Here is a 12,556-nt window from a genome sequence, read left to right as displayed (position 1 = left end):
TCCCCTCGGCGCCGGGTCCCCTCTCCCGAAGGAAACGCGGAGCCTGGGTGCCTGGGCGCCGTCCCTTGGCGGCTCCCGGGCGGTTGCAGTTTTTTAAAGAGTTTCTCAAAGGCTTGACGGTTGCGATTGCAGCCGCGGGGCAACGGTTGCTACACAAAGTGAAACTTGCCGAGTGCTCGTCTCCTCACGGGCTTCCCCGCAGCCCTGGGAAGTTCCTCGGCTGACCCCGAGCCCACGCCCAGAGTCTCTCCACGGACCCCTCCCCGCCGAGTGCCTCCCGGCCCTGCGCCCCCTCTCCCCTGACCCCTCCCTGCCGAGTGCCCCGAGGGCTCGCGCCGGCGCTCCCGGGACTCCTTCCTCCTAGGTGTTCCCCCTGCCCCTCGCCCTCTCTCTCCCAGGCCCGCGCTCCGTCTTCCCGGGCCTTTCCCCGCCGGGTACCCTGGGGCCCGCGCCCTTTCTTCTCCGCGTCTCTCAGTCGGGTGCACCTCGAGTGCCCCCCAGACCTCTTCCCGCCCGGTCGGCGCTCTTTCCCCTGACCTCCCCGCTGAGTGTTCCCCGGGGCCCGTGCCCTCTCCCCCCGACCCTCCCCGCCTAGTGTTCCCCCTGCCCTATCTCTCCCGGACCCGCGTCCCCCACCAGCCCCTTAATGCTGGGGGTCCCCAGGTGCGCACCCGCTCTCTCCGGACCCCCCAACTGGGGGGCACCTCGAGTGCCCGCCGGCTGCCCCTTGGGCGCGCGCCCCCGCCCTCAGGCTCCTCCTCGCCGGGGGCCCCGCCCAGCCGCGCCCCCTCCCCGTGCCCGCAGTGCTGGGCGGGGCGCTGACTCACCCGGGCCTGGGCTGGCGGGTTCTTAAGCTGCTGCGAGCGGCGGGCGCGGAGTATCGGGCGCGGCAGGAGGACGAGGCAGGGCGGACCGGCGCTCTAAGGGCTCTGCTTTGACTCCAGGTTGGGACAGCGTCTCCGCTGCTGCTGGAGAGTCGTGTTTCCGGGGATCGAGGATACTCAACAGGAACCGAAAATGCCGAAACCAGTAAGTTGCCCAGTTTCTGGGACGGGCGGACGGGGGAGGCTTCATTGGCGAGGGCAGGCACCTGCACGAGGTGTTGGGGCAGTTCCTGGTGGAAGAAGGCTTTTCTCACACGCAGAAGAGGATGGGAATAGGGGGTTGTCGCCGCTGTTTGTTACTTGTTGACCCTTTTGTGGAGCGTTAGGAAAACACCATTTTGATGCTTTTCTCTGCTGTCTTTTTCTTTGTGAGCCTCCTCCCCAGTATTTACGATGTTTTCTAAAAACTAGAGGGCCTTTTACACTGCTTCCGTCTGTTTTTAAAGGGTATGGTAATGCAACTTCGAATTTTCTTAAAAAGTCCAAATCACAGGGAGACTTAAATGGCTTCCGACCACACACACAAACTCTCAGAGTTCCTAACGGTCCGAAACCACAGGCGCCCAAGATCCAACTGGGGAGATTTAAAGGGCGTTTGGTAGAGGAGACTGGCTTTCGGAAGTTGCCTTTCAGCTTCCCTTCCTACCAGGCCCATGAAGCGGTGCCCTGTTGACCAGGAAACTTGCTGGCTGTAGCAGAATTTCTGTCTCTAACAGAAGGTTAGCCATGGACTTGAATTGTAGATGCAGGCAGTTGGCGGAGTTTGATGAGCGGCTCTTGGCACGCCGGGCCGAGCACTCCTGGTCGACTGATGAAAGGGCTATGCCTGCCCCTCTGTCTCCTTGAATCTGATTGTGTTGAGATTGCTGGCCAGGCCTAGGGGTTGTAGGCACGAGGCAGGTTCTCTGGGACTGACACTTCTTGGAAAGTTGTATGTATTCTACCTACTTTTAACGCTGGGGAACTGGTGACTAGACATTCGGGGGAAGGTTTAACATTTTTTGAGTTTTGAATCACAGTGGACAAAATAACAGGATTCATTACAAACTGGGATTACAGATACATCCGGAATTTTTTTCTGGTTTTTCAAACAAGTTGGTTCTGTAATCAATGTTTGTGTGCCTTTTTTTTTGTTGTGGGGGGGGGAGTGGCGGGGAGCAGAGTCTCCCACTGTCGCACAGGCTGGAGTGCAGTGGCCTGATCTCAGCTCACTGCAACCTCTGCCTGTTGGATTCAAGCGAATCTCCTGCCTCAGCCTCCCGAATAGCTGGGATTACAGGCATGTGCCACCATGCCCAGCTAATTTGTGTATTTTTGTAGAGAGAAGGTTTCACCATGTTGGCCAGGTTGGTCTCAAACTCCCGACCTCAGCGATCCGCCCACCTCGACCTCCCAAAATGCTAGGATTACAGGCGTGAGCCACCACACCTGGCCTTGGTGCTTTTTCTACTGTTAAATTTTATGTTCTCTAAGAAGATCTTTGTTAGAGGTATTAATTTTGCTGTTAGGTTAAAGAATATTAATATGCCAGTAGATTCAGAAGCCAATATCATTTTTGTCTAAGTTACATTAAGATGATTCGTTTGCGATGCAGAGTATTTTCTATACAAAATTTTTCTTTTTAATTCAAACTTAAAAGTGACACGTTACATCCAGGCTTGACAGTGCATGTGATACGAAACTGACCTAAGTACAACCCCTTACTTAGGCAGAGCTGAGTGCAAGGGTATGCAGAGGAGTGGTCAAGATTACCCTTCTGGGTGTGGTTTTGTTTATTTCACTAAAAGAAGAGATGCAGAGCTCAGCTAAGATAGCACTCAGGAAAAAGTTAACCTGTTCTCAGTCACTACTTTTCTTTCTCGTGAGGAATGGTAATTTATTTTTCTGGTTTTTTTTTGTATCTTGGTAAAATATGCAATTTATCCTCTTTTAGGTTTACATTTCAAAGGTATTAAGTACATTTACATTGTTACATCGCCATCACCAAAGTCCATCTCCAGAACTTTCCTTCCCAGGTTGAAACTCTACCCATTAAATTCTCCCTCCCCATCCCCCCCACCAGCCCTTGGCAACCACCATTCTACTTTCTGTCTGTATGAATTCCACAACTCTAGATACCTCATATAGGTGGAATCGTGATAGCATTTGTCCTTTTGTGGTAGTCTCATTTCCCATAGCATAATGTCTTCAAGGTTATCCATGCTGCATTGTCAGAACTCCCTTCTCTCTTTTATTTCTTGTGGCAGGTATATTTTCATTTCATTTTGTTTTAGAGGTCTTTTATGATAGATCAGAACTTAAAAGATGTTTCTGACATTTGATAAAGTGAAGATAGTTGTGAAACAGTTAAGGAAAGACAGTAGCCATCACCTTGTGTATTAGAGCTAGAGTTACTCTTTGAAAGACTGTATTTTGTATAATATCTACAATTAGAATTTTCAAACTTTTTTGAGGCCAGGCAAGGTGGCCTGATTACAGGCATGAGCCTGTAATCCCAGCACTTTGGGAGGCTGAGGCAGGCAGATCACATGAGCCCAGCAGTTCAAGACTCGCCTGGCCAACATAGACTCTGTTTCTACAAAAAAATGGAAAAATTAGTTAGGTGTGGTGGCCTGCGCTCTGACTGAGCTACTTGGGGGGTGGAGGCTGAAGTGGGAGGATTGCTTGAGCCCTGGAGGTCAAGGCTGCAGTGAACTGAGATCAAGCCACTCCATTCCAGCCTGGGCAGCAGAGTGAGATGTCTGAAAACAAACACGAACCTTTAGGTCAGCAAGATTCAGCTGAAGTGTTACTTCTCAATACAGTCTGCCGATTTCCCCATCAGAAGATTTTCCTCTCGACTGTGTCACGCATTACCTAGGCTCCTTCCCAGTCTGACAGCACTCAGTCTGCCATGGGAAATTTCTCCCTTCCCCTTCTTTGGCAGAGGAGGGTCTTAGAGATAAATTAAACACACTAAGCCTTTCTGTGTGTAAGTTATTAGAGCCATCCCACAGATCACTGATAAGAGCATAGTAGGTTGCACATATTTGAATATGACACTTCGTAAGGCTGCTAGAGAGGATCCAGTTAGTTTTGGTTTGGTTTGGGGTTTTTTTTGCTGCCTGAGTAAATGTTAAAATGAAACATCTACCAACAGCTCTATGGATGTGTCTTTTAAACAAAGGTTTATTGATTCTAATTATTCAAGCTCAAGTTAAGAATGTTAGTGAAGAATGTTAGGTGGTTTTCTTGGGCTTAATGTTTAACAACTGGATTAAGGGGCAACCACACTTAAAGGATGGATACCTCTGAGTAGTTGGCCTTCCACCTGATTCATTGCAACTGTTAACCCTTGAATTCAACAGGCAAAGTATTTTTGATTGATTTGTCTGAACTGAGTGAGTGGATGACTTTATGCGTAAAACAGTATAACTGAAAATATTTATTTGCTGTGTTTTCTCCTAATACTATTTCCCAAAAGCAACACTTACTTAAAAGACTGAGGCCGTGCACAGTGGCTCATGCCTGTAATCCCAGCTCTTTGAGAGGCCGAGGTGGGCGGATCACAAGGTCAAGAGATTGAGACTATCCTGGTCAACATGGTGAAACCCCGTCTCTACTAAAACTACAAAAATTAGCTGGGCGTGGTGGCGGGTACCTGTAGTCCCAGCTACTTTGGAGGCTGAGGCAAGAGAATCACTTGAACCTGGGAGGTGAAGATTGCAGTGAGCCGAGATTGCGCCATTGCACTCCAGCCTGGTGACAGAGCGAGACTCCATCTCAGAAAAAAGAAAAAAAAAAAAAGACTTGAGTGTTTATTCATCAGCAAGCAGGGTGACCTGCACAGAGGGCGAGACAGACCTTGTCCTCTGGAAGCTTAGTGTCTGGTACCTGGGCCAAGATGCAGGTAAACGCTGAAATTGAAAACCTGCTGAGTGCTGTCAGGCTGGGAAGGAGCCTAGGTAATGCGTGACACAGTCGAGAGGAAAATCATCTGATGGGGAAATCGGCAGACTGTATTGAGAAGTAACACTTCAGCTGAATCTTGCTTGAGGGCTGGGGGGCGCGCGCGGCAGCACTCCACAGGAACAGCTGTGGTCTGTTGTCTGGTTTTGCTTTTCCCACAGCTGCTTAGGGGACTCTATTCATGTGTGACCAGCTGACGTCCAAGGAGGGTGATTTGGGGTTCCAGAGGGAGCCTTGGCCCCTGTTCAGGCCAGTCCCCAGGACATGGTGTGCTATGTGGCCTTGTGGGTCTGCGCCATATGGGGAGAGGTGTAGGAGTTGGTGCTCAGATCCTTGGCCCCGGGAGCGTCCTCTCTGCCCGCCCCTTCGTGTTAGGGTGACTGCAGAGCGCCTTACTCTCACACTTGCTTTCTTCTGCCCAATGGAAAGAAAGCATGGGGAGTGAGCAAGGAAAACCACTGTAGTTAAGCTCAGGAAGGAAAAGGGTGTTGTGTTCAGGGCCGAGATCTCTTTAAGCTGTCATGAGAACCATAGAGCTGAACTGCCTTTAAGTGACTCCAACACATCTTACCTGTTCATTTCTGAAGTGTTCTTATAGACATTTCTAATATAAAAGCAGGTTTACCTTTCATTAGAAAAACTCTGAAAGTGTGTTCACATTTCTACTGTGCCAAAATTTTAAGGTAATTTCTGAGATTACCTTACCTCTTTGGGAATACATAGCCTTTTCTATTAAATATTTTAACAGGGACAATTTACTGACTGTATCCCCCACCGCCACCCCTCCGCAATTGAGGAGGACACATGGCATCTGTTTCCACCCCTCCTCCTCCAGGAGGGGCAGTAGTGAATTAGGGTTGCTAACATTTTGCCATGTGGCAGTGAGAAGTGGTGGTGGGATGAGTGATTTGCCATGATAACACTGTAAGGCACAATGAATGTATTTGAATGTTCACAGACATAGTCCCTGTCAGCGGGTTTACAGTCTGGTTTGGGGGACAGACAGCAATCCCAGAGTAAATGTAAAACTGCAGGTCCAGAGAGTATTACTGAAGAGGGGTATGTGAGGCCTAAGAGTAGATAAGGTGTGTGTGCTGGTGGGGGTGCAAATAGGGAAAGTCAGGAAGGCATCCCTGAGGAGGTGACTGACCTCCCCGGGCAGAGGTAACAACTTGTGCAAAGGCCCTGTGGTGGGAGGAAGTAGTGTGAGTTGGGGGTTCCACATGAAGCCCAACGTGGCTAGAGAGGAAGACAGGTCAGGCCATGCCTCGTAAGCCATCCTTGGGCATTTTTTATTTTAACTTGGGGTTTTGACTGGGAGGTGACATAATCAGATTTGCCTTTTGAAAAGTTGACTGTGATCTGTAATAGGAAAATCACAGGAGGCAGGAGACAGCAAGGGTAGTTATGGTAGCCCATTGAAGGAGCTCATAGCTTGGACCAAGATGGTGGTAGTGGGAACAGAAGTGGATGCATTTGGGGGTTCTTTGGGAGATAGAATTGATAGCGCCTGGTGATGGGTTGGATATGCAGGGCCAAGGGTGGTGTCGAGGCTGACTTCGGGTTTCTGGCTTGTGCAAGTGGATGTTTGGTGGTGCCATCGCTGAGATAAGTAATCCTGGAGAAGGACCAGGTGTGGGGGAAGGCGGGGAGTCTGGATTTGTTGTACATGTTAATACATTTGTGACAATGGTTGATGAAAAAAGTCTTTGCGTTCTTTCATTACTATAACCACTGCCCCCCAAAATATTAAGTACCACACTCCTTAAACTGCGTTATTTTAAAATCCAAATAATTCAGTAGCTTTGTATGTTTTCCCAAAGTATACGTACACACTGTACATACCTAAAGTTAAGAGAAAGGGTTAATTTAGTGCGGTGTTCTCAAAATTTTGTGTACACTATTATCTGGAGACTGTTGATTCCTGGGTCCCTTGAAGAACTAATAAGACTTCCATCTCTAGGATGAGGTACAGGCTGGGTGCTTATGTTTTAAATAAGCTCTCCAGATGGTACTGCTAATTCAATAGGAAAAGGGCAGTTATTATATATTCCTTTCTCCTGCACCCCAATCAAGCCCAGTGTGATTTCAGAGCACCCACTCGGGCGAAAGCAGTCACTGATGCCCAGCCACCTTCTTAAAGTCCGGCTGAAATGCCAAGAGTGCTGTTATTGGTATTTGAGACTCGAATAGGGGCTAGGATGACTCTGTGAAAAAGAGCCATAAAAATAAGAATTTCGTAGCTAATTTACTGCTTACCTGTACTTGGGCAGGCAATTCAGCATAATATCCTTCTGACTTAAGTTTCTCTCTTCAGGGAGTCCAGTAGCAGAGCTTCATTTGGCAGTGCCCAGTGGTCTCTCACATTTTGGCTCTTTGTTTTCAAAGAGGAAAAAAGAGGCTAGACATTCCCTATAAATGGTAGGGAAGTAGGAGATCCCATTCCTTGTTCCTCTTCTCTCTCTTATTCCTTCCACACTGGCCTCTTTTGTTAATGAAATAATGTGATTTTTTTTTTTTTGACACAGGGTCTCTGTCACTCAGGCTGGAGTGCAGTGGCACAGTCACAGCTCACTTCAGCCTCAGCGCCCCCCGCCCCCACCCCAGCGCCCCCACCCCAGCTCAAGCTATCTTTCCACCTCAACCTACTGGGTAACTGGGACCACAGGCACACACTACCATACCCAGCTAATTTTTTATTTTTTGTGAAACGAGATCTCACTGCGTGGCCCAGGCGGCTAGTCTCAAAATTCCTGAGCTCAAGCTGTCCTCTCACCTTGGCCTCCCAAAGTGTTGAGATTCCAAGGTGTGAGCCACCATGCCTGGCTGATAATGTGGTTTCTAACAAAAATGTTGAATAATGTTATTAATAATCACAGTTTGGGAAAGGAAAACTCTCAGTGAACTCTAATTTTTTTTCTTAATTTTTTTAACTTAAACTTTTATATATCTTTGACAATTTGGAGATTCTTAGGGTGGTTTGATATACCTGCTTTCTAATGGTAGTTAGACGTTTCAACTCTATTCTGAAGCAGTGAAATTCAGTCTGCTTTCAAAGTCAGTGAATGCATGTTAATTTATCCCTTATTTCAGTAGTAACTACATTGAGACTCCCCAAGTACTCCAATTAGTTTTTAATTTCAGCACTAAATGTGTGTTTGTTGAAAAGACCAAAGGTTGCATTATTTTCCTTCTAATATATTTACCATCCATGCCTGTTGACAAAAAGAGTTTTCCAGACTTTGGTAATTTTCAGAACCGAATGAAACCATTGTGCTGTAATGCATCTTACAGACTTTTGACTGAAATGCTTGATGTAGTTAATATACGTAGTTGTTTTCAAAATGAAACCACAAAGAGCTATAAAAAGAATTTCATAGCTAATTTACAGCTTATCTGTACTTGGGGAAGCCATTTAGCATCTGAGAACCTCAATTTCGTCAGCCGTAAAATGGGAGTTAGTTTTTAAGTGGAAAGAATGTTACGTAAGATAAGCGGAGACAAAGTTTTTATCGGTGAAATCCAAACAACTCCTCTTCAGATGCTGTAAGCTTTATGTGTTTCTTTTTTGTTTCCCCACCCCCTAAATGTTTTTCAAACTTACCCTGTTAGCTAAAACTTTGGGTTCCTATAAACAAGGTAAAGTTTGTCCATTGGTTTTCTCAGGGAAAAAGCAATATGAACAGTTTGGGTTATCTTAGTAAAAGGGAGGGCTCTGATTTTCTCGTGTCCATCCTCTGTGTTCTAGTCGGACTTCCCTTATCAGTCACATGGGTATCACCTTCATGTGTTGAAGCGCTATTATATCCCATTATGTGCTTGGTGCAGGGACAATAAGAATAAGATTGGTTTTGCCTTTAAGGAGTTCTCAGTCTCCTAGTGAAAGCAGATTTGTAAACAATTTACAGTGCAGTATAGTGCATTATAGAGGTCCTCACAGAAGAGAAGTGTGCCCTGGGAACCAGGGAGGGTGTCCCAGCTGGTAAGATCCTTTGGGTAAGTGTGGAGGGATGTGGGCTTCCCAGTCAGCAGTGGTCAGTTCTGTTTTCCTTTATTCATTAACCCCTTCTTAACACTTATAGGTAAATGGTAATGCTGTTTCAAAGGAAATGTAAAAGTTCGTTAATAATTAATCCTTTTAATCTAATATACTTGAGAAAACAAAACCTTAAAAGCAAAATAAAAAATGTCTCACCATGACCCACCTTTTATTGATAGGAGAGGAACTAGTATCACCTGAGGATCAAACTGTACTCGTCAGTATATCAGATTTTGCTCATGTTTTTAAGTTTGAAGTCACTTTTCTGCAGCCTAATTTTGTTTTCCATTTTTGCCTGAGAGATCGATTTGAAACTGCCTGTGTGGACAGTTGTCATTTCAGATATTGTAAACAATTGTTTTTACTTTAGGATGGGGTAGGTAAACTATCATCTTAGGGCCGAGTCTGGCTGTGGCCTGTTTTTATTTGGTCTACCAGCTAAAAATGGTTTTCATATTTTTGAAAGATTTTGAAAACAATATGCAATGGACTCCAAATAAGGCCCTCAAAGCCTAAAATACTTACTGACTGACTCTTTAGAGAAACAAATGGGCCAACTCCTGCTTCTAACATAAAAATAATTATTGTTAAACATTTATTATAACCTTGTATATATTTTATGGCTGGACTAATATTTGAAAGCAGATCCACCCCATTGGTTCCTGTTTTTAAAAAAATTGTTCTCAAAGAACAGAATGTGTTTTGTTAGCCAGTATTGAGCGCATCATGGGCTCTGAGCATGGACTCAGAAACTCACTGAGGAGAGGCATAGTGGTGCCGAGGTAATGTTTTAAACAAAGCTGGTGTTCGGGTGGGTCTTTGTGTAGAGAAAGTGGCAGTATCTTGTGTCACACTTGCTAAGCCATTGTGTAATGACAGATTTCTGGCATATGCTAAAAGAAAGCAATTTGTACCTGATATTTGAGTTGGAAAGAGAATATTAGGTAAATAAATTGCTTTTTTGTTCATTGATAGTTTAAAATGAGCTTTTGACCTACTATAGTCTGTATGTGAATTTCTGACTGCTGATGTTTTATAAGTCCCTTACTGATTCAGAACACCCTGTCTAAAGTACAGCTCCATCTCTATCTGTGCTGTGCCCTACTTTACTGCACTCATAGAACTCAGTCTCCACCTATAACGCTGTCAGGTGCTTGTTTATTTGTGCTTTTTGTCTTTTCCAGCAGCAAAGAAAGAGGATAGGTGTTGTTTTTGTGTTTTCGAGATGTGGTCTTGCACTGTTGCTCAGGCGCGAGTGCAGTGGTACAATCATAGCTCACCACAGCCTTGAACTCCTGGGGGGACTGCAGGCGCTCACTACCACACCTGACTAATCTTTTTATTTTTATTTCTGTAGAGATGAGGTTTCACACTGTTTTGTGCAAGCTGGTCTCAAACTCCTGGCCTCAAGCCATCCTCCTGCCTCAGTCTCTCAAAGTGTTGGTGTTATAGCCATGAGCCACTATGCCTGGTCCAAGTTTGTTTTGTTTTGTTTTTTGTTTAGCATTATTATTTTATTGCAAACTTTAAATTCTTGTTTATTGGTAGGAGAAATAGAGGGAAGGAGGACGACCAAATAGGTAAACATACCTGCCTCCTAGTGGGTAATCCTGGGCAAGTTTTTTCACCTCCCTTTGCCTCCTCATCTGTAAACAAGATCCTGCATGCCCACCTGGGATGCCTGCTAAGATGGCACACAGGAAGCGCCTGGCCTTGTGCCTGGCCCTGGTCAGTAAGGGCTGTGTGGTTCCACTTGTACCTACTAAATTCTAATCTGATTAAAAGCTTTACTAGCTCATAATGGTCATTCTTTTCCTCTAACTTAGCAGCCCAGTGAAATAATATAGTAAGTAAATTAACCTTGCTTTTTGTCCTTTTGATGCCACGTGAACACAGCTGTCTTGCTAGACCCCTATTGACTTCAGCAGGGATAGCACCAGGTTTATTGGAAATTTACATATGGGATAGTCCAGTGGTGGTGGGTTGGACAGAACAGCAACTGCTTCCCGAAAGCTTGCAAAAAGCATGCAGTTTACGTAGCATTTTTACTTAACATGCTCACCCTAACAGCCTCCACCTGGCAGCCTTCATGTAACCCAAAACAAAGGGCTTGTGGGCTGGGGGTTCAGATGTTCCTCATAGATAAGGAATTGATTTCAGGGTTGGCCACTAGGATTCCTTAGCTCAGAACTCCACACACACATTCTTCTTAAGTTATGGATGTTAGGTACACCTGTACAACCATCTGCATAAAATTCATTCCTTCAATAGAGCACCTACTTTGTGCCAGGTTTTCAGGTACTGGGGAGACATTGGTGAACAAAAAAGGATTTTAAAGGATTTAAAGGATTATCACCTGCTTGGTTGACAGTCACATCCAGTGAATGGTGGAACTCATTTCCTGCTAATGTGTATTTGAGCCTGAAATGCACATTGTTCCACCTTTTCTCAATGGCAAAATGCTCTAGAAAGTAGGTGCTGGTCTGACTAAATAAAATGGGCTTTCTGTTTGGAGTTGTAAAGGGAGCCGTGCCTTCCTCAGCCCCTCCTGAAAGAAAGACCTGCTTTCGAGAAGCTTATATTGCAGGGGGAAAGACATGTCTAATACATTGTCAAGGCATGATGAGCGTGCAACTGTAAATGTTCACCTAGGCTTTGGCAAGAGGTAGAGTTAACTTTTATTCTTTACTAACTCTTTGAAGCGTTAAAACCATTGGGCAGAGTGACTTATGAGTGAACCCACAGTGATGTGTTTTTGTTGGTTTTCTGGTAAATCACTTTTGGATTGGACAGTGAACCATGATGGTCTTTCTTCAAGAACTTGTTTTTGCAAGAGTTTGGTGATAAGTCCATCATTTGCCAAACCCACTTACGCTTCCATCCTTTCTCAGGTGCTGTGGTTCAGGGAAATGATTGTTTTGATAGTATTTTACTTATTGCACCATTACTTTATCTGTAAATTTCTTGTAAAATATGTCTTGTTATGTTTGTGTGTGTGTGTGTGACAGAGTCTTGCTCTATCGCCCAGGCTGGAGTGCAGTGGCCCGATCTTGGCTCACTGCAAGCTCCACCTCCCGGGTTCACGCCGTTCTCCTGCCCCCGCCTCCTGAGTAGCTGCGACTACAGGTGCCCGCCATCACACCTGGCTAAATTTTTTTGTATTTTTTAGTAGAGATGGGGTTTCACTGTGTTAGCCAGGATGGTCGTGATCTCCTGACCTCATGATCTGCCCGCCTCAGCCTCCCAAAGTGCTGGGATTACAGGCGTGAGCCACCGCGCCCGGCCTGTTATGTTTTTAAAGAGAAAATTGAACCACAGGTCATTTGGCTAAAGCTTAGCACATAAATATGAGATTGGAATCACTTTATTTGTAGACATATATATAGTATATGTTGGTACAGTATTTTCATTAAGGTGTGTTTCATTGCCTCAGTTAAATAATTAAGGGTGTTGGCTTCTGGGATGTTGAAGTATTTGCTTATGTAATCCATTGCTGTTTGGGTGAGACTCTTAAATGGATTTAGATGGTGAGATATGGTGAGAAAACTGGATTTTTTATTTAGAACCTGGTTGAACAAGGCAATGTGGAAATAGTGTGATAGCAAGTTACGTTATATAACTTGAACAAAATCAACTGCAAAGAGACATTTTCAAATAAATGGAGTAAAATTGAATATTTACTGAA

General features: G+C 45.4%; 1 protein-coding gene across 2 annotated transcripts in view; it reads left to right on the top strand.

Annotated features, from left to right (window-relative positions):
• The first annotated feature begins 301 nt into the window (after positions 1–301).
• The window catches only part of EZR (ezrin), a 57,506-nt gene continuing 45,251 nt past the window's right edge, over positions 302–12,556 (top strand). Inside the window, exons 1-2 of one of the 2 annotated variants that reach the window (XM_011952769.1) lie at positions 302–364; positions 945–1,029. In XM_011952769.1, coding sequence (XP_011808159.1) covers positions 1,018–1,029 — 12 coding nt within the window. In that variant the 5' untranslated portion in view covers positions 302–364; positions 945–1,017. Of the gene's footprint in view, positions 365–865; positions 1,030–12,556 lie in introns of those variants that run through there. The other variant, XM_011952770.1, reaches the window with a different exon arrangement.

The sequence above is a fragment of the Colobus angolensis genome, unplaced genomic scaffold (genome assembly GCF_000951035.1).
Source record: "Colobus angolensis palliatus isolate OR3802 unplaced genomic scaffold, Cang.pa_1.0 Scaffold35, whole genome shotgun sequence".
NCBI classification, from domain to species: domain Eukaryota; kingdom Metazoa; phylum Chordata; class Mammalia; order Primates; family Cercopithecidae; genus Colobus; species Colobus angolensis.
This window is presented reverse-complemented; position numbering and strand designations above follow the sequence as displayed.